General features: G+C 42.6%; 1 protein-coding gene across 1 annotated transcript; it reads right to left on the bottom strand.

Moving 5' to 3' along the window:
- Nucleotides 1–3,891: 3,891 nt before the first annotated feature.
- On the bottom strand, nucleotides 3,892–21,130 carry LOC121536644 (lactase-phlorizin hydrolase). Its single transcript, XM_041844052.1, has 17 exons — nucleotides 20,755–21,130; nucleotides 17,744–17,814; nucleotides 17,509–17,592; nucleotides 17,086–17,179; nucleotides 16,219–16,303; nucleotides 13,790–14,459; nucleotides 13,027–13,678; nucleotides 11,340–12,893; nucleotides 10,828–11,096; nucleotides 10,446–10,736; nucleotides 10,080–10,278; nucleotides 9,610–9,812; nucleotides 7,430–7,536; nucleotides 7,150–7,281; nucleotides 5,494–5,717; nucleotides 5,067–5,303; nucleotides 3,892–4,320 (listed from the first exon to the last, which is right to left on the bottom strand). The coding sequence occupies exons 1-17, from the start codon at nucleotides 20,825–20,827 to the stop codon at nucleotides 4,109–4,111; spliced, it is 5,157 nt and encodes a 1,718-aa protein (XP_041699986.1). The 5' UTR covers nucleotides 20,828–21,130; the 3' UTR covers nucleotides 3,892–4,108.
- Between the last annotated feature and the right edge of the window lie 530 nt (nucleotides 21,131–21,660).

Genomic DNA, 21,660 nt, shown 5'->3' with positions numbered 1-21,660 from the left:
TTATAATATCACATACTGTATATACACATGTCAAATATTACTGCCCATAACATTTGCAGAAGTCAAAATAATAGACTTGAAGCACTACTACATTGTAAACACACATACAGTGGCAAGCGAAAGTATTCAACCCATTTGGCATTTTTCCTATTTTGTTGCCTTACAACCTGATATCATTTGATTTACACAACATGCCTACCACTTTGAAGATGCAAAATGTTTTTTTTGTGAAAGAAACAAGAAATAAGACAAAAAAACAGAAAACCTCACTGTGCATAACTATTCACCCCACCAAAGTCAATACCTTGTAGAGCCACCTTTTGCATCAATTACAGCTGCAAGTCTCTTGGGGTATGTCAAAACTGCTCCAGCTCCTTCAAGTTGGATGGGTTCCGCTGGTGTACAGCCATCTTTAAGTCATACCACAGATTCTCAATTGGATTGAGGTCTGGGCTTTGACTAGGCCATTCCAAGACATTTAAATGTTTCCCCTTAAACCACTCGAGTGTTGCTTTAGCAGTATGCTTAGGGTCATTCACCTGCTGGAAGGTGAACTTCCGTCCCAGTCTCAAATCTCTGGAAGACTGAAACAGGTTTCCCTCAAGAATTTCCCTGTATTTAGCGCCATCCATCATTCCTTCAATTCTGACCAGTTTCCCAGTCCCTGCCAATGAAAAACATCCCCACAGCATGATGCTGCCACCACCATGCTTCACTGTGGGGATGGTGTTCTCGGGGTGATGAGAGGTGTTGGGTTTGCGCCAGACATAGCGTTTTCCTTGATGGCCAAAAAGCTCAATTTTAGTCTAATCTGACCAGAGTACCTTCTTCCATATGTTTGGAGAGTCTCTCACATGCCTTTTGGCAAACACCAAACGTGTTTGCTTCTTTTTTTTCTTTAAGCAATGGCTTTTTTCTGGCCACTCTTCCATAAAGTCCAGCTCTGTGGAGTGTACGGCTTAAAGTGGTCCTATGGACAGATACTCCAATCTCCGCTGTGGAGTTTTACAGCTCCTTCAGGGTTATCTTTGGTCTCTTTGTTGCCTCTCTGATTAATGCCCTCCTTGCTTGGTCCGTGAGTTTTGGTGGGCGGCCCTCTCTTGGCAGGTTTGTTGTGGTGCCATTTTCTTTCCAATTTTAGCATGTGACACTTAGAATGCACACAGGTGGACTTTATTTAACTAATTGTGTGACTTTTGAAGGTAATTGGTTGCACCAGATCTTATTTAGGGGCTTCATAGTAAAGGGGGTGAATACATACGCACGCACCATTTTTCCATTATTTATGTTTTAGAATTGTTTCATTTCACTTCACCAATTTGGACTATTTTGTTTATGTCCATTACATGAAATGCAAATAAAAATCAATTTAAATTACAGGTTGTAATGCAACAAAATAGGAAAAATGCCAAGGGGGATGAATACTTTTGCAAGGCACTGTACTGTATGCATGCGCGCACGTACACAACTGGACCTCTAAACCCAATTAACAGGAGGGATAAACACAGTTTAGGTAGGAAAACAAGGGTATTCCAAGTACAGCTTGATAGCATCAGTCACTTGAGGTTGTCCAAAGTCACGCTTTGGTAACATTAACAAACTATTCATAATTTATAAATAAGTATTTCATTATTTTTGAACATTTATACAATTAATTAGAACTTTTAGCATTATAATAATGCCTTAAGCATTTAAACATTTATAAGCATTTAAATGTATTATGAAATGTTACAGATTATTTTAATAGATCCATTATTCTAGATGCTTTCTTTAATGCGCCTAATTTCAAGACAATACCCTCAGTTTTACAATCATCATTATTTACATCATGCATACCTTGTTTACCATTTTCAAGTAAGGAAATGTCTAATATCACTATAAGATCACATATTTCTTTAGTTGACAGATTTTTTTGTTCCTATGGATAGCACAAAAACAGAGCTTATCACTCTTTCCCAGAGATATTGTGGTTATTTATCACATTTACATAAGTATTCAGACCCTTTACTCAGTACTTTGTTGAAGCACCTTTAGCAGCGATTACAGCCTCAAGTCTTCTTGGGTATGACGCTATAAGCTTGGCACACCTTTATCTGGGGAGTATCTCCCATTCTTCACTGCAGATCCTCTCAAGCTCTGTCAGGTTGGATGGGGAGTGTTGCTGCACAGCTATTTTCAGGTCTCTCCAGAGATGTTAGATCGGGTTTAAGTCCGGGCTCTGGCTGGGCCACTTAAGGACATTCAGAGACTTGTCCCGAAGTCACTCCAGCATTGTCCTGGCTGTGTGCTTTGTGTTGTTGTCCTGTTGGAAGCTGAACCTTTGCCCCAGTCTGAGGTCCTGAGTGCTCTGGAGCAGGTTTATATCAAGGATCTCTTTGTACTTCCCTACATTCATCTTTACCTCGATCCTGAGTCTCCGAGTCCCTGCCACTGAAAAACATCCCCACAGCATGATGCTGCCACCACCATGCTTCACCGTAAGGATGGTGGCAGATTTCCTCCAGACGTGACGCTTGGCATCATGCCAAAGAGTTCAGTCTTGGAATCTTGTTTCTCATGGTCTGAGAGTTCTTTAGGTGCCTTTTGGCAAACTCCAAGTAGGCTGTCATGTGCCTTTTACTGAGGATTGGCTTCCGTCTGGCCACTCTACCATAAAGACCTGATTGGTGGAGTGCTGCAAAGATTGTTGTCCTTCTGGAAGTCTCTCTCCACAGAGGAACTCTGGAGCTCTGTCCGAGTGAGCATCGGGTTCTTGGTCACATCCCTGACCAAGGCCCTTCTCCACCGATTGCTCAGTTTGGCCGGGCAGCCAGCTCTAGGAAGAGTCTTGGTGGTTCCAAACTTCTTCTATTTAAGAATTATCGAGGCCACTGTGTTCTTGGGGACCTTCGATGCTGCAGAAATAGTTGGGTACCCTTCCCCAGAATCCTGTCTTGGAGCTCTGCGGACAATTCATTCGACCTCATGGCTTGGTTTTACCTTGACATGCACTGTTAACTGTGGGACCTTATATTGACAGGTGTGTGCCTTTCCAAGTCCAATCAATTGAATTTACCACAGGTGGACTCCAATCAAGTTGTAGAAACATCTCAAGGATAAATCAGTGGAAACAGATGCACCTGAGCTCAATTTCGAGTCTCATAGCAAAGGGTCTGAATACTTATGTAAATAAGGTATTTCTGGTCTAAATGTTTTATACATTAGCAAACATTTCAAAAACCTGTCTTTGTTTTGTCATTATGGGGTATTGTGTGTAGATTTATGATTTTTTTTTTTTAATCAATTTTAGAATAAGGCTGTAACGTAACAAAATGTGGAAAAAGTGAAGGGGTGTGAATACTTTCTGAATGCACTGTATGTGTGCTATTTCTATGCTTTCCGTTCTTAAGTTTTGTTTTACTTTTGGTTTTGTACACCAGCTTCAAACAGCTGAAAATACTATATTTGTGGTTATGGAAATTTTATTTCACAGCGGTTTAGATGGTACAATGATTCTCTACACTATACTTGCTTGTTTTGTCACATAAACTGAAATTAGGCGAACTATTAGAATTTTAGCAACCAGGAAATGGCAGAGCGATTTCTGCGTAGTGCACCTTTAAATTATTGTTTAACTGTTTAGTTGCCTGACTAATAAAGATATTGTGTAGACATCAATGACTACGTTATTTGCATTGCACCTTTATTGGTGTTGGGAGGGGGACCTGAGACTGTAGAATGTTACTGACTAGAATGCCTTCTGATTGGGTTGATGAAAACGAGTATACACTGTGACCTAAAAGGAGTAACGACTGCCTTGTAGACCCCCATTCTAACTTAAAGACCAGAGGATCTGATGCAACAGCATCCTCTATTGGACGACTGATGATAATGACCATAGACTGGAAATGCTACAAAAGTTATGCCTTTATTTCTTAAAATAACAAGTGAAGTCATTGTTTGGTGCAGACACTAATGATTCATCAGATATATGATCAACAACTCATTTTCATATACCACAAATAAACAGGCACTTTTCAAGTAGAGTATTGACATATTATTTTAGAAACAGAGACAATGCGACATTTATATTGGATGGGGGCAGAGCCTTAGAGCTCTGTTTATGTGTTCAGAGTCTCTCCATCCTCACAGATTCCACAGAGGGTCTGTCTGACTTCCGGTACAGATAGGTCACAGCGATAACTGAGAGGACACCCGTAATGGCGAGAGCAAAGACGCTGTAGAGGGCTACCTCAGCATTGCCAGATGACAGCTCCATACCCAGGAAGCTCACGTTCTCGACTGGTAAGATAGGCAAGGTGGTGGAGGGTGCACTCGTTCCTGGGGTAAGATAATACATTAATGGAAATTAATCAGACAACGTGTTCAGATGTATCGGTAAGACAGAAAATCAAGTGCATTTCCCCATTCTGAACTTTGCACTGTTTATGTGTAAACAAAAAAGGATGTCATTACTTTTATGAAAACGCATCATCACACATGAAACGGTTAAGGAGATAGTCCTTTTGTTGCAAAACAAATACATATTTTATTGTCACATACACAGGATAGGTGTTGTTTTACAGGGTCAGCCATAGTAGTACAGCACACCTGGAGCAAATTTCGGGTTAGGCGCCTTGCTCAAGGGCACATTGACAGATTTTTCACCTTGTCAGCCCGGGTGTTTGAACCAGTGACCTTTCGGTTACTGGCCCAACACTATATTTTTCACCTTGTCAGCCCGGGTATTTGAACCAGTGACCTTTCGGTTACCGCCCCTGATATCAGTGCATGCATCTATAAATCTTAGGACACCTACTTTTGTTTACAATGACCACGGCACCTAAGCAGTGCAAAGTTCAAAATGGGTAAAATCCTCTTTAAAAAACCTTTAAGGAGTTTATAAAAACCCTTCCAATCACTTTCTGTTTTTTGAAGATTGTGTGATCTTTTATGGTTTGCAGGTGTGATATGGTATGTGTGTAAACCAGACAGAATTATCAATCACTTGAAACATGTTTTTTCCATCTGAAATGCACTGTGTGCAACAGTGTTGCATCCACTGAGATTGACAATGTTTTCACTACCTTCGGGCTCAGGATTCAAACACTCGTGAGGCCCAACAGTGGGGTCAGGGAATCCATTGCAGGTGATGATGGTGGCATAGCGGGCAACAGAGTTCTTGGCTACTCGTGGAAGTTTGGAGTCAGAACGGTTCACATAGAACAGGCCGAATCTCTCTGAGAAGCCAGTGGCCCACTCTAGATTGTCCATTAGAGACCAGGCTGTGTAGCCTCGAATATCCACCCCATCCAGCAAATATGCTGAAAAGAGAGGAGAAAACATGATGATTAAACAGAAAACTAAAATTGGTTCTATAAAGGTTCCCAGAACATTTCATTAGGTTGTGGGAATGGTTTCCAAAACACTAAAGATGGTGTTTCACTTGTAAATGATATATCATATTTCATATTATCAATACAGAAATACTGAATTGTTATTGTGGCTTGTAACCTTTGAGGACCTGATTGATGTAATTCTCATAGTAGTGAATCCTGTGGACGTCGTTCAGATCCACTGGCCCTCGCGCCGAGATCCCATTCTCTGTGATGATGATGGGCGGGTCGCCGTACTCCTCCTTGATGAAGTTGAGGATCTTGCGGAATCCAAATGGAGAAACCTTCAGCCAGCCGGAGCCAGAGTCTAGCCAGGTGCGATCAGCAATCGTTCCAGCGCCCCTAATACACACAGTAAAATGACAGAATAAGTAATTGTTCTTTTAATTAAATATGGGTTCGGAAACAGAGCAGGACATCAATTTGAAACAAGGACCTACAGAAGAACTATAATACATTCATTAACTGCACTACCGTTCAAAAGTTTGGGGTCATCAAATTGATCAGAAACACAGTGTAGACATTGTTAATGTTGTAAATGGCTATTTTAGCTGGAAACGGCTGATTTTTAATGGAATATCTACATAGGCGTACAGAGGCCCATTATCAGCAACCATCAGTCCTGTGTTCCAATGGCACGTTGTGTTTGCTAATCCAAGTTTATCATTTGAAAAGGCTAATTGATCATTAGAAAACCCTTTTACAATTATGTTAGCACAGCTGAAAACTGTTGTGCTGATTAAAGAAGCAATAAAACTCGCCTTCTTGAGACTAGTTGAGTATCTGGAGCATCAGAAATTGTGGGTTCGATTACAGGCTCAAAATGGCCAGAAACAAAGAACTTTCTTCTGAAACTCGTCAGTCTATTCTTGTAAAGGCTATTCCATGCGAGAAATTGCCAAGAAACTGAAGATCTCGTACAACGCTGTGTACTACTCCCTTCACAGAACAGCGCAAACTGGCTCTAACCAGAATAGAAAGAGGAGTGGGAGGCCCCGGTGCACAACTGAGCAAGAGGACAAATACATTAGAGTGTCTAGTTTGAGAAACAGGCGCCTCACAGATCCTTAACTGGTGAAAAAGTGTTATGGACAGACAAATCAAAGTTTGAGGTGTTCGGATCACAAAGAAGAACATTTGTGAGACGCAGACCAAATGAAAAGATGCTGGTGGAGTGCTTGATGCCATCTGTCAAGCATGGTGGAGGCAATGTGATGGTCTGGGGGTGCTTTGGTGGTGGTAAAGTGGGAGATTTGTACAGGGTAAAAGGGATATTGAAGAAGGACGGCTGTCACTCCATTTTGCAACGCCATGCCATACCCTGTGGACGGCGCTTGATTGGAGCCAATTTCCTCCTGCAACAGGACAATGACCCAAAGCATAGCTCCAAACTATGCAATAACTATTTAGGGAAGAAGCAGTCAGCTAGTATTCTGTCTATAATGGAGAGGGCAGCACAGTCACCGGATCTCAACCCTATTGAGCTGTTGTGGGAGCAGCTTGACCGTATGGTACGTAAGAAGTGCCCATCAAGCCAATCCAACTTGTGGGAGGTGCTTCAGGAAGCATGGGGTGAAATATCTTCAGATTACCTCAACAAATTGACAACTAGAATGCCAAAGGTCTGCAAGGCTGTAATTGCTGCAAATAGAGGATTCTTTGACGAAAGCAAAGTTTGAAGGACACAATTATTCTTTCAGTTGTTGTCATAACCATGAATAAATATTTTCAATAATGTCCTGTATAGTGTAGGCTCTTATGGCTGACCACTCACCTGTCTGCATCGTAGTGCTGTAGGTTCCCATACTCAACAGGGAATGCCAGGACAGTTGTGTAGTGGTTGAACCCAAAGTAATCATAAGTGCCCTTGACCCTCTGGATCTCTGCAGGGGAAAACTCAGGAAGCCTGTAGAGCGTTTGTTCAGAGTGTTTTTTCTGTGAATCACTAAATATGTATTTCTATTCATGGTTTGAATCATATCATTCCCTCAGAATAATTTAAAATTCTTCTGTGGATTTTTAAAATTAGCGCTGCTAATAAATATTTATCTTACCGTGATTTAGATAGGCCTGCTGCTAGGCTCCTCTCTCGAATGATTTTCTTCATTATATCACTGTAGTCTCCATTGAATATAGGGTGGGCAAACCAGCCGATGTAGAACTGCAAAAGGAGAAAGGAACCAATAGCAACAGCTGTTACTGAATATGAACATGGCCGTTAAAGCTGGGAAACTACAGAAAATTAATGTAGTCACTCTTCATGTAACTCTTTAGTATGTTGTTTGTTTGGACCATTATTGAGGCCTTTTGTGTACTGTGCCAATTATTATAGGAAATGTGGTACAGTGCCTTGCAAAAGTATTCATCCCCCTTTTTGTTTTTCCTATTTTGTTGCGTTACAATCTGTAATTTAAATGGATTTCTATTTGGATTTCATGTAATTGACATACACAAAATAGTCCAAATTGGTGAAGTGAAATGAAAAAAATTACTTGTTTCAAAAAATTCTAAAAAATAAATAACGGAAAAGTGGTGCTTGCATATGTATTCACCCCCTTTGCTATGAAGCCCCTAAATAAGATCTGGTGCAACCAATTACCTTCAGAAGTCACATAATTAGTTAAATAAAGTCCACCTGTGTGCAATCTAAGGGTCACATGATCTGTCACATGATCTCAGTATATATACACCTGTTCTGAAAGGCCCCAGAGTCTGCAACACCACTAAGCAAGGGGCACCACCAAGCAAGCGGCAACATGAAGATCAAGGAGCTCTCCAAACAGGTCAGGGATCAGGGAGAAATACAGATCAGGGTTGGGTTTTTAAAAAATATCAGAAACTTTGAACATCCCACCGAGCACCATTAAATCCACTATTAAAAAATTGAAAGATATGGCACCACAACAAACCTGCGAAGAGAGGGCCGCCCACCAAGCAAGGCAAGGAGGGCATTAATCAGAGAGGCAACAAAGAGACCAAAGATAACCCTGAAGGAGCTGCAAAGCTCCACAGCGGAGATTGGAGTATCTGTACATAGGACCACTTTAAGCCGTACACTCCACAGAGCTGGGCTTTACAGAAGAGTGGCCAGAAGAAAGCCATTGGTGTTCGCCAAAAGCCATGTGGGAGACTCCCTAAACATATGGAAGAAGGTACTCTGGTCAGATGAGACAAAAATCAAGCTTTTTGGCCATCAAGGAAAACGCTATGTCTGGTGCAAACCCAACACCTCTCATCACCCCGAGAACACCATCCCCACAGTGTAGCATTGTGGTGGCACCATCATGCTGTGGGGCGGCAGGTAGCTTAGTGGGTAAGAGCGTTGTGCCAGTAACCGAAAGGTCGCTGGTTCTAATCCCCGAGCCGACTAGGTGAAAAATCTGTCGATGTGCCCTTCAGCAAGGCACTTAACCCTAATTGCTCCTGTAAGTCGCTCTGGATAAGAGCGTCTGCTAAATGACTAAAATGTAAATGTAATGTTTTTCATCGGGAGGGACTGGGAAATTGGTCAGATTTGAAGGAATGATGGATGGCGCTAAATACAGGGAAATTCTTGAGGGAAACCTGTTTCAGTCTTCCAGAGATTTGAGACTGGGACGGAAGTTCACCTTCCAGCAGGAGAATGACCCTAAGCATACTGCTAAAGCAACACTCGAGTGGTTTAAGGGGAAACATTTAAATATATTGGAATGGCCTAGTCAAAGCTCAGACCTCAATCCAATTGAGAATCTGAGGTATGACTTAAAGATTGCTGTACACCAGCAGAACCCATCCAACTTGAAGGAGCAGGAGCAGTTTTGCCTTGAAGAATGGGCAAAAGTCCCAGTGGCTAGATGTGCCAAGCTTATAGAGACATACCCCAAGAGACTTGCAGCTGTAATTGCTGCAAAAGGTGGCTCTACAAAGTATTGACTTTGGGGGGGTGAATAGTTATGCACGGTCAATTTTTTAGTTTTTTTGTCTTATTTCTTGTTTGTTTCACAAGAAAAACTATTTTGCATCTTCAAAGTGGTAGGCATGTTGTGTAAATTAAATTATACAAACCTCCCAAAAATCTATTTTAATTCCAGGTTGTAAGGCAACAAAATAGGAAAAATGCCAAGGGGGGTGAAAACTTTCGCAAGCCACTGTACATGCTACGTACATGATGATGTTTTACACAGGATACTCCACTATCGTTTTACTGATGTAGTGGAGAGCATTGACTGATACAATGTGAGGCATTAGACTGTACCTGAACAACGCGTCGTGCAGCTTCTACGTCCTCCTGCTTGTAAGGGTTCCGTGGCTCTGACCAGTCTGAGTTGATTGTGATGGAGATAATACCACCCTGCTTGGTGCGGTAGTTATCGTTGTACAGGTGCCAGGCTTCGGCATGGGCTTTGATGAGGTTGTGGCCCACGATGTAGGGCAGTGTGCCAGGTCTGAAGCTGATGCCTGGCCATAGAAGGGTTATTGTTTTAACTGCATCTTGAAGACACTATTAAATAAATAGCATCTCTTTCTACAGTTATTTTAAGGGGTATAGACTTTTTTTTTTTGCTTTAGAATCTCTTTTTAAAGCTACTGTATTTAGAAGCTATTTAGCATATCAACTATACTATTTTTTACCTGTTACTACAAACACATACTGAAAACAGTCAACAATTGTTTGGCAAATACAAGCCAAATGCACATTTGTTTAGTCTGACGTAAAGGTAGTACCTGGGGCGGCAGCTCCATAGCCGTGGCCAATATTGGCTACATTGTATGGCTCATTGATGGTAATCCAGAACTTCACTTTGTCTCCAAGGTGAGTGAAGATAAAATCAGCATATTCTCTGAATCGGTCAATGATGCTGTCATTCTCCCAGCCCCCCACATCCTGCAGAGCCTGAGGGAGGTCCCAGTGGTAGAGGGTAATCTGGAGAGAGGAACATTCATGAAGAGGGGAAAGGATTATTTACCTCAAGGGTTTAATGTGTCAATTCAGGTTTTTCAAACTGTGTGCATGTGTAATTAACTCCCTTTGATATAGTAAATGACACACTATCCCAGTCATGAGCATGTCTTCATGGCCACCAAACTCACATGAGGCTGGATGTTGGCAGTGAGAAGTGCATCAACCAGTCTATGGTAGTAGTTGAGTCCAGCCTCGTTGATGTTTTTGGTGGTGCCATCGGGGAGCACCCTGGACCAGGATATAGAGAAGCGGTAGTGGGTCACCTTCAGCCTCCTCAGCATAGCCACATCCTCCTCCACCTTATTATAACTATCACAGGCAATATCTCCTGTGTCATCATTGAGCACTCTAAGAGGAGTGTGGGCAAACTTATCCCAGATACTGAGGCCCTTTCCATCTGCTCTCCAGCCCCCCTCAATCTGGACAAGAGATATAAAATGACAAGGTAAACATATTGTGGTGCTTTTATTGGTACTTTACTTTTCAGAATAGTTTTCAATGAGAAGTCACCTGGTACGATGCTGTTGCTGTGCTCCAGATGAAATCTTTACGGAAGTTTCCATAAATGGGTGTACCATCCTCCGATTGAGGGAAACCGTTGTCCCTCATGACTTGATAGTAGTAGTGGGCTGAACGTTTGGGCGTCCTGGGTCGGCTTGGGTGAGTAAAGTCCACATGGTGGAGACCAAAGCCCACTGTGTACCCATTGAGCCACTCAAAAGAGTCCATAAGAGATGAGGCGCTGTAACCCCTCACCTTCACACCATCCAGGTCATGGGCTAAGGGGACATGAGAGAAGATTTACTTTTGGAAGATTACTTTTTTTTTTACAGCAAAGGTTGGAAATTCCCAGCAAAGCAAGTGGCATTTGCTTTCCCCTTGGTATTCTGCTCAGTCTATACTCATTCATCAATGCAATCAGAAGGCATTATTGTCAGTGACATAGTACAAAGTCCCCTCCTCCCACCACCTCTTAAAGGTGAAATGAGCAACTTGTAGGGAAATATATCATTAGATCTTACCTTTCAGAGCCTCATCAATGTAGGTTTTGTAGTAGAATATTCTGTCAGTGTCATCCACCGTGGTCTTTGGAGCCGTAGGTACTCCATTCTCTGTGACATAAATCTCTGGATCTCCATACTCCTCCTTGATCCAGTTGAGGAGTCTCCGTAAGCCCCATGCTACAGCCCTCTGCCCTTTGATGGCAGTGGTGGGGGAATCACCCTCCTCCTCCTCTCCAATGTCCCGGTCGTCAATATAGGACTGAGGACTAAGCCTGGCAGTTACTTGACGTATTACCTTAGTGGTATAAGTGTTTATACAGAAGACATCAGCAGTACCTCTGATGTAGGCCTTATCATCATTGGTGAACAAGGGGAGCCTGGAACCTGGTAGGCCTTGGAGCTCACTCTTGTTGCCCACCTGCCACTTCATGGCATCGGGGTAATCACCGGTTTTGAAGATTGGGTGAGCGAACCAGCCAAGCTGAAACTGCAGGGCACGGTCTGCAGCCATGACTTCCCGGGGGTTGTTGACATCTTTGGGCTCAGCCCAGTCTGCGTTGAGGGCGATGGAGACCAGACCGCCTTGGGATTTGCGGTATTTCTTGTCATAGGTGTGGTAAACCGTGGCATGTGCCTTCAGAAGGTTATGAGCGACTCTATATGGTGCATCCCCAGGCTTCCTGACATTTGGTGGGATCTGCCCCAGACCGTATCCTGACCATGCAATTGTATAGGGTTGGTTGAAGGTCAACCAAAACTTTACTTGCTTCCCAAAGGTGGAAAAGCAGAAGTCACAGAAGTCGTTGAAGATCTCAACCATCTGAATGTTGTCCCAGCCATCAAGGTCCTGCAGGGCCTGGGGGAGGTCCCAGTGGTAGAGTGTCACCATGGGGGTTATGTTATAAGCTAGTAGGCCATTAATAAGCCTGTTGTAGTAGTTAACACCCTTCTGGTTCAAGGAAGTGCGCCGACCATCGGGAAAGATCCTGGACCAGGACAGGGAGAATAGGTAGGACTTAACCCTAAGGGCCCTAAGCATGTACAAGTCTTCCTCTAGCCGGTGGTAACTGTCACAGGCTATGTCACCATTGGCATCTTCGGTAATACTGCCAGGCTTGTGGGTGAAGGTATCCCATACACTTGCACCCTTTCCGTCAACATTCCAGCCACCTTCTATCTGATAGGCTGAGGATGTCACTCCCCATTGGAAGCCCTTTGGAAAGGTGCCGTAATGGTAGAGCTTCCTCTGGAAATTGGACTGACTGGAGAACTTCTCCCAGACAACCTTGGATCTGGAGGGAACCTCGGACGGGGGCAAAGTGGGTTGACGCATAATGGTTTGAAACTTCGGTTCTTGTTGTGGACTTCTTTCTCTTGTATCAGCAAACCCATTTCTCTTGATAACATCAGAGTAGAAATAGGCTGACTGCTTTGGGGTTCTGGGCCTGTCAGAGTCTTCAAAGTTGACATAGTGCAAACCAAACCTTTGGCTGTAGCCCTTTGGTCCCTCAAAACCGTCCATCAGTGACTGCACAGTGAACCGCTGCACGTCCACTCCATCCAGATTGATTGCTGTTAAAAGACCACCAAAGTCATCCTGGTAAACAATCCTTATAAACAATCAGTAATTCTTACAAACAGTCTCAAAAGACTCCTTCTGTACAGGGCTAGGTGACCCCTGGTCTAACAAGTTCCAGAGACTTACCTTTCAGTGCTTCGTTGATGTAGCCCCTCAAGTACTCTGTACGCTCTGTGTCATTGATAGTGTCCCCGCTATACCCTGTGGGCATCCCATTTCCAGTTATATAGACGGGAACCTTAGTGACATTCAGATACTCTGCGGAGACATAGTTGAGCAGCCTACGGAGGCCCCAGGGTGCAGAGTGGATCCAGTCAGACGCTGTAGAAGGCCAGGCGTGGTCCACATGAGCTTTGAAGTCTCCCACACCCTCTGGTCCAGGCACGCAGCCACCATCACTGGCGTTGACCAGACGAGAGGTGTAGTGGTTCAGCCCCAGGAAATCTGCCGTTCCGCGAATTCGCTTACTCTCTGCTGCAGTGAAGAAAGGCAGTATGGCAGGCACAGAGAGGGAACAATCCCGCCTTTTCTGCTCAATCTGAGACTTCAGCAAGGCCGGATAGTCCCCATCCACAAAAATGGGATGGGCGAACCATCCCAGCGTGAACTGCAGGTAGCGGTCTGCAGCCACTACGTCTTCAGGCTTGGAGGAAGAGCTTGGAGGCTCAGCCCAGATGGAGTCCAGGGCAATGCCTACTTTGCCTCCCTGGTCCTTTCGGTACTTGTCGTTGTAAACATGCCAGGCTTCAGCGTGGGACTTGAGCATGTTGTGAGTCACCTTTTGGGGAAGGGGGAGGACACAAAAAGGATAAAAATCATCCAAGAAATAATTACAATTAACAAAGTCAACAAAGGGCTATAGGGGAAGGAGTGATGCCAGTTCTCTCACCTGGTAGGAGGCAACCACATAGTTCTTTATTCCAGGGGGATGCTGACCAGTACCATACCCAGCATGGCTAATCACCCAGGGGCTACTGAAGGTGTTCCAGGTCCTAACCCTATCTCCAAACCTGAAGAAGCAGAAGTCGGCATATTCTTTAAAGGCTTCTGCAATGGAAACATTGGTCCAGCCTCCATAGTCCTGGAGTGCCTGGGGAAGATCCCAGTGGTGCAGCGTCACAGCAGGTTCTATACCCGCCTCTATCAGCGAGTTGATCAGGCTGTCATAGTAAAGCGCGCCTTTCTCAGAGTGGCTCCCCCAGTGGCCAGAGGGGAAAATGCGGGCCCAGGAGATAGAGAACTGGTAGGTTTTGACAAGGAGACCTCTCAGGAGGTAGACGTCATAGTCCACTTTATGGTAACTGTCACAAGCCAGGTCAGCAGTCTGATTCTCAAAGGCTTGGTGCTCATGGCCAAAGCGGTCCCAAATGGTCTCACCCTTCCCATGCTCAGACCAGCCACCCTCGACTTTAAAGGACTCACTGGAAGTGGCCCACTGGAAGCCATCAGGAAAAGACTCATTCAGGAAGATGTCCCGCTGGGAAATGGTCTGAGTTCCAAACTTATCCCACACGCTCTTGTAGTTTACTGACAGTGCATCCCCAGTGTGGTCTGAAAGACTAGCCGAGCAAGAGAGGTGAAAGGCAACGTTAAATACAGTCCCTTCAGAAAGTATTCACACCCCTTGGCTTTTTCCACATTTTGTTGTGTTACAAAGTGGGATTAAAATGGATTTGCCAACAATCTACACAAAATACTCTGTAATGTCAAAGTGGTAAATAAAATACTAATATATCTTGATTAGATAAGTATTCAACTCCCTGAGTCAATACATGTTAGAATCACCTTTGGCAGCGATTACAGCTGTGAGTCTTTCTGGGTAAGTCTCTAAGAGCTTTGCACACCTGGATTGTACAATATTTGCCCATTTATTATTTCAAAAAATTCTTCAAGCTCTGTCAAGTTGGTTGACGACCGTTGCTAGACAGCCATTTTTAAGTCTTGCCATCGATTTTCACGCCAATTTAAGTCAAAACTGTAACTCGGCCACTCAGGAACATTCAATGTCATCTTGGTAAGCAACTACAGTGTATATTTGGCCTTGTGTTTTAGATAATTGTCCTGCTGAAAGGTGAATTTGTCTCCCAGTCTGTTGGAAAGCAGACTGAACCAAGTTTTCCTCTAGGATTTTGCGTGTGCTTAGCTCTATTCTGTTTCTTTTTATCCTAAAACACTCCCTAGTCCTTGCCGACGACAAGCATACCCATACATGATGCAGCTACCTCCATGCTTGGAAATTTGCCCCAAACATAACGCTTTGTATTCAGGACAAAAAGTTAATTTCTTTGCCACATTTTTTGCAGTATTACTTTGGTGCCTTATTAAAAACAGGATGCATGTTTTGGAATATTTTATATTCTGTACAGGTAGCTTAGTGGGTAAGAGCGTTGTGCCAGTAACTGAAAGGTCGCTGGTTCTAATCCCCGAGCCGACTAGGTGAAAAATCTGTCGATGTGCCCTTAAGCAAGGCACTTAAACCTAATTGCTGATGTAAGTCGCTCTGGATAAGAGCGTCTGCTAAATGACGTAAATGTCTGTACAGGCTTTCACTCTGTCATTTATGTTAATATTGTGGAGTAACTCCAGTGTTGTTGATCCATCCTCAGTTATCTTTTATCACAGCCATTAAACTCTGTAACTGTTTTAAAATCACCATTGGCCCCATGGTGAAATCCCTGAGCGGTTTCCTTCCTCTCCGGCAGCTGAGGTAGGAAGGGTGCCTGTATCTTTGTAGTGACTGTGTGTCCAAAGTGTAATTCTACCAATAGGTGCCCTTCTTTGCTAACCATTTGACACCTCCCTGGTCATTGTGGTTGAATCTGTGCTTGAAATTCATTGCTCAACTGAGGGACCTTACAGATAATTGTATGTGTGGGGTACAGAGATGGGGACTCATTTTAAAATCATGTTAAACACTATTATTGCACACAGAGTGAGTCCATGCAATTTATTATGTGACTTGTTAAGCACATTTTTACTCCTGAACTCCTGAACTTAACTTGCCATAATAAAAGTGTTGGATACTCAAGACATTTCAGCTTTTCATTTTTAAATAATTTGTAAGCATTTTCACTTTGACATTATGGGGTATTGTGTGTAGATCAGTGACACAAAATCTCAATTTAATACATTTTAAATTCAGGCTGTAACACAACACAATGTGGAAAAAGTCAAGGGGTTTGAATACTTTCTGAAGGCACTGTAGATACTGTATATACAGAGGTATGAATACACACTAAAAGACAAAAAATACTTTTCATATTCAATTATGCTAATAGTAGACCAAATAGTGCATGTAAACAACAAGTGTATTTTTACCTATTCAGAGTGTCCACCAAATCCAGCTCCCCAAACAAGTCAACCATGTCACATCCCTGAATTTGCAGGACCCCATTTTGCAGAACTGTAATGATTTCAGACCACACACAGGGGATTGTTCTTCAAATTACTCATAAATGATTTGATATGAACATCGGGTTACATTTTATATTATCCATATTTGCAAAATCCATAAAGGATACATTAAGTATAAGGGATATATTCACAGTTTTTAAGTGAGTTGGTAATTGAGACAGTTTGGCTAGAGGTAGAGGGTTTGAACACTGTATAGCTTCAAAACATTAAACTTCAAATCATTAAACTTAACTATAATTTAATCTCATCGATGGTCAATCCTTGCATCCATAGTAGATACATTTCTCCAGTCCTATCCATCAGCTGTTAACCAGAGAAGTGGTGGGAAAACCACTTTGTTGTTGTTTGAATACCAGATTGCCCTTTAACTAGGTAGATAAGCACTTTGCAGCGTACTCCGAACCATGATAACAACAAATCAGAATTACATAATGCCTTTACAATCAAATTGGACTATGACGTTTTATATTAGATAAAATCTTTGTGGAGATAATGTCAATAAAATGATGGTCTCTGGCACTGTAACTACTACAAATAACTCTTGATTTGAATCCACCATCTGGTTTTTGAGATGTCATCACCACCACGTTTATTTGACAGTGTAGAGATGTCTATAATGTGACACTAGACTTGAGTATGGGTGCACTGTCTGTAAACAAATATAATTTTAACCATTGTGCTGAGGTTGAATGGTATGATCATACACCAGTGATTAGTCTGATGGTCTACAAAGCATGTGTGTGTACATTTATGCAGCTTCAAATGATTTACCTTCCAGGATGTTACTGAGTGGCTGGAACTGACTGAAGGAACAGCCCTTGATATTCATCTTGTAAATCACAATGGGTATCTGCCCATTCGCCTTCTAAAACATGACAAAGGGATCGTCATTCAGGCGCTGGCTTTTATGAGACAATTATGAGTTGCAGATTGATGGTTGTGTGTTTTCATCTAAATTAGAGAAATCATATTAGGACATTCTGTATTCAGCCTCTTCAACCTTCAAACTGTATATACAGAATGTCCCATTTTTCACAGTTTTCCATTTTGGGGTAAAACATTTAGTTTCACACACACAGTTTACAATAACTTACAAGGATATTGGCAATTAGACATTTAATACACTTTTGTGTGGAGGCTCTCTTCTTCCTTTCATTAAGACACACTTGATCAGAACATGGAAGAGTAGACTACCTGTAATCTTCTCATCTCCTCTGCCAGGTTTGATTTAGAGGTGCAGTTGTATTCAATTTGCACTGACAGGAAATCTAGGGACTCCTGAATGGGAAATATGTTATCACCATCACAGCAATACAGTGGGTGCTTTGGAAAAAGTATCAACCCTGTGCAGGTTTCACATTTTGTTGCTTTGGAGTCTGACATTTTTTACATATTTAATTGTCCAAATGTCAAAGGTACTGTACCATACCTTAATGGTAGCCTCACTTTGGTAAAGGATGGGAACATCACTGGCCCTTACTCCAATCGACACATGCCTCCCTGAGAGGAGAGCATAGAATGGAGAGGGCTGATGTGTTATAAAAACAGTGACAATGTTAGCAATCCAGGTCCACATTTTAAAAAAATTATAAAAAAGTATTAAATGTTTACATTTATTTAAGGCTGTGTGAGAGAGAGAGAGAGAGAGAGAGAGAGAGAGAGAGAGAGAGAGAGAGAGAGAGAGAGAGAGAGAGAGAGAGAGAGAGAGAGAGAGAGAGAGAGAGAGAGAGAGAGAGAGAGAGAGAGAGAGAGAGAGAGAGAGAGAGCGAGCATGCAGTGTTTCACTTTTCCCCAGATCCTAACCCTTGCTATCTAATGGCATTCACAACACTTGGCAAGAAATAATCTCTTCTGATAAGGAAAACAACATACATGCAATCATGAATGATAATACTTCAAAAGTCAAGGATGGAACATAACTGAGGCACAGTCACTGACCTCTTTCACATCCGGTTGACTGATATTTTGTGAAACAATTGTTTTAAAATGTATGAAAACGTGTCAGTTCCAAACAATTCAAATACCTTGTAGCGCTAAGATCTTCGTAACAGGTGCAATACACATCACTGCATTCTTTACTAGAAAGTAGGCTGGCCCTCTTTTATTTATAAAGCTTTTACAAAAACTCACACCATACTGAACAACGTTAATTACCTTTAGATGTACGAGTTACCATGCCCTGTCTAAGGGATGGCTAACTCTGGAAATCCATTCGGTCTCCTCAGAGTTAGGTAAATCAGCTTTTAGTTTATTTGCACCCCATTTATGGAACAATCTACAGTTTAGTACAACTGGATGTACTAGTGCCTCACGGGCTGGTCAAAATGTTGATTGGGGACCTCTTTGCTGAGGAATGTGATTGTTTTTCTTAAATGTGTTTGTAATTATGTATATTTGTATTTTATTGTATTTTGTAAATTGTGTGCATGCAGGGCTCCCTTGCGAAAGAGACTTTGGTCCTAAAATAAAGGTAAAATAATTGTTACATCTGTGAACTGTTTTCCAAAACCCTGTGAATTATGTACAGTTGAAGTCGGAAGTTTACATACACTTAGGTTGGAGTCATTCAAACTCGTTTTTCAACCACTCCACACATTTCTTGTTACCAAACTATAGTTTTGGCAAGTCGGTTAGGACATCTACTTTGTGCATGACACAAGTAATTTTTCCAACAATTGTTTACAGACAGATTATTTCACTTGTAATTCACTGTATCACAATTCCAGTGGGTCAGAAGTTGACTGTGTCTTTAAACAGCTTGGAAAATTCCAGAAAATGATGTCATGGCTTTAGAATCTTCTGATAGGCTAATTGACAACATTTGAGTCAATTGGAGGTGTACCTGTTGAGTTATTTCAAGGCCTACCTTCAAACTCAGTGCCTCTTTGCTTGACATCATGGGAAAATCAAAAGAAATCAGCCAAGACCTCAGGTAGAGCACGGCGCTTGTAAAGCCAGGGTAGTAGGTTCGATCCCCGGGACCACCCATACACAAAAATGTATGCATGCATGACTGTAAGTCGCTTTGGATAAAAGCGTCTGCTAAGTGGCATATTATTATTATTATTTTTAAAAATTGTAGACCTCCACAAGTCTGGTTCATCCTTGGGAGCAATTTCCAAACGCCTGAAGGTACCACGTTCATCTGTACAAACAATAGTACGCAAGTATAAACACCATGGGACCACGCAGCTGCCATACCGTTGAGGAAGGAGACGCATTCTGTCTCCTAGAGATGAACATACTTTGGTGCGAAAAGTGCAAACCAATCCCAGAACAACAGCAAAGGACCTTGTGAAGATGCTGGAGGAAACAGGTACAAAAGTATCTATATCGACAGTAAAACAAGTCCTATCTCGTCATAACCTGAAAGGCCGCTCAGCAAGGAAGAAGCCACTGCTCCAAAACTGCCATAAAAAAGCCAGACTACGGTTTGCAACTGCACATGGGGACAAAGATCGTACTTTTTGGAGAAATGTCCTCTGGTCTGATGAAACAAAAATATAACTGTTTGGCCATAACGACCATTGTTATGTTTGAAGGAAAAAGGGGGTGCTTGCAAGCCGAAGAACACCATCCCAACCGTGAAGCACGGGGCCCCGTGTAGCTCAGTTGGTAGAGCATGGCACTTGCAACGCCAGGGTTGTGGGTTCGATTCCCAGATGAAAAACATTTAATAATATGTATGCACTCACTAACTGTAAGTCGCTCTGGATAAGAGCGTCTGCTAAATGACTAAAATGTGTTAGCATCATGCTGTGTGGGTGCTTTGCTGCAGGAGGGACTGGTGCACTTCACAAATTAGATGGCATCATGAGGAAGGACAATTATGTGGATATATTGAAGCAACATCTCAAGACATCAGTCAGGAAGTTAAAGCTTGGTCGCAAATGGGTCTTCCAAATGGACAATGACCACAAGCATACTTCCAAAGTTGTGCCAAAATGGCTTAAGGACAACAAAGTCAAGGTATTGGAGTGGCCATCACAAAGCCCTGACCTCAATCCTATAGAAAATGTGTGGGCAGAACTGAAAAAGTGTGCGAGCAAGGAGGCTTACAAACCTGACTCAGTTACACCAGCTCTGTCAGGAGGTATGGGCCAAAATTCACCCAACTTATTGTGGGAAGCTTGTGGAAGGCTAGCTGAAACGTTTGACCCAAGTTAAACAATTTAAAGGCAATGCTACCAAATACTATGTAAACTTCTGACCCACTGGGAATGTGATGAAAGAAATAAAAGCTGAAATAAATCACTCTCTACTATTATTTCACATTCTTAAAATAAAGTGGTGATCCTAACTGACCTAAGACAGGGAATTTTTACTAGGATTAAATATCAAGAATTGTGAAAAACTGAGTTGAAATGTATTTGGCTAAGGTGTATGTAAACTTCTGACTTCAACTGTACATCTTCTACCACATGCTAATTAAGATTTTACCTTGGCCAGGAAACAGGTGATGGTAGAGGTGGTACACGTTGGCGTGGGCATAGAGGGCATGTTTTAGCTGCATCTGCACCTCATCCTTCAGCTCTTCAAGGTGGCTCAGCGTCACCCAGGAGTGTGCCAGTTCTCCATACGCCAGAAAAACAAATTCAGCATATTGCTGAAATACCTCTGGCAGCTCTGCACTTTCCCAGCTCCCATATCTGGATCTAAGGGCCTCTGGTAAAGTAGAGCGATGCAAGACCACAAGGGGTTTGAGGCCTACTTCCACTAGTTGTTCCAAGAGGGTCCGGTAGCAGGACAATACGGGCTGACTGGGCTGGCTGGGGTCACCTGTGGGCAAAAGTTGAGCCCAGGACAGGGGAACTTTGAAGTGAGTTACTCCCTGACTCTGGAGATACTGAAAGTAGGGTCTGGAGCCCAAGGGAAGGGGATGACTGCAGTCAAAGGCATCAATGGGTTTGGTGCTCAAGTCCGTCCTCAAGTAGTTGGTGAGAGGGCCTGCTAGTAGCATAAAGTCCTGTGGGTCTTCTTCCTGACACAGACAGCCATAGAGGCACATCAGGTACAGAGAGAGAACCTGCACCAGGTTCTTCATCTTGGAGGTGGAAGGTGTACTGCACAGTAAGCCTTTTATAGCAATGCTGTTTACCGGATTGAACTCTTGTATTGTTTATGTAATCATGCTAGATAACGCACGGCAGAGTTATATTGCAGTTGTGTTTATAATGGTCTAGAACTTGTGGACTTGCTGAAAGAGTCTGATCATTTATTTCTGGGGCTTTGTCTCAATTGCAAAAAATGCTGTTATTTTTGTTTCCACCTCTTCATCTGCACTATTTGGACAGTACTTGACAGATGAATACAATATAGTGGAAGCTCAGACAATCTGGATCAAAC

Source organism: Coregonus clupeaformis, chromosome 23, assembly GCF_020615455.1.
Source record: "Coregonus clupeaformis isolate EN_2021a chromosome 23, ASM2061545v1, whole genome shotgun sequence".
In the NCBI taxonomy this organism is placed as follows: domain Eukaryota; kingdom Metazoa; phylum Chordata; class Actinopteri; order Salmoniformes; family Salmonidae; genus Coregonus; species Coregonus clupeaformis.
Note: the sequence above shows the minus strand (reverse complement) of the source record. Positions and strands in the feature narration are given on the sequence as shown.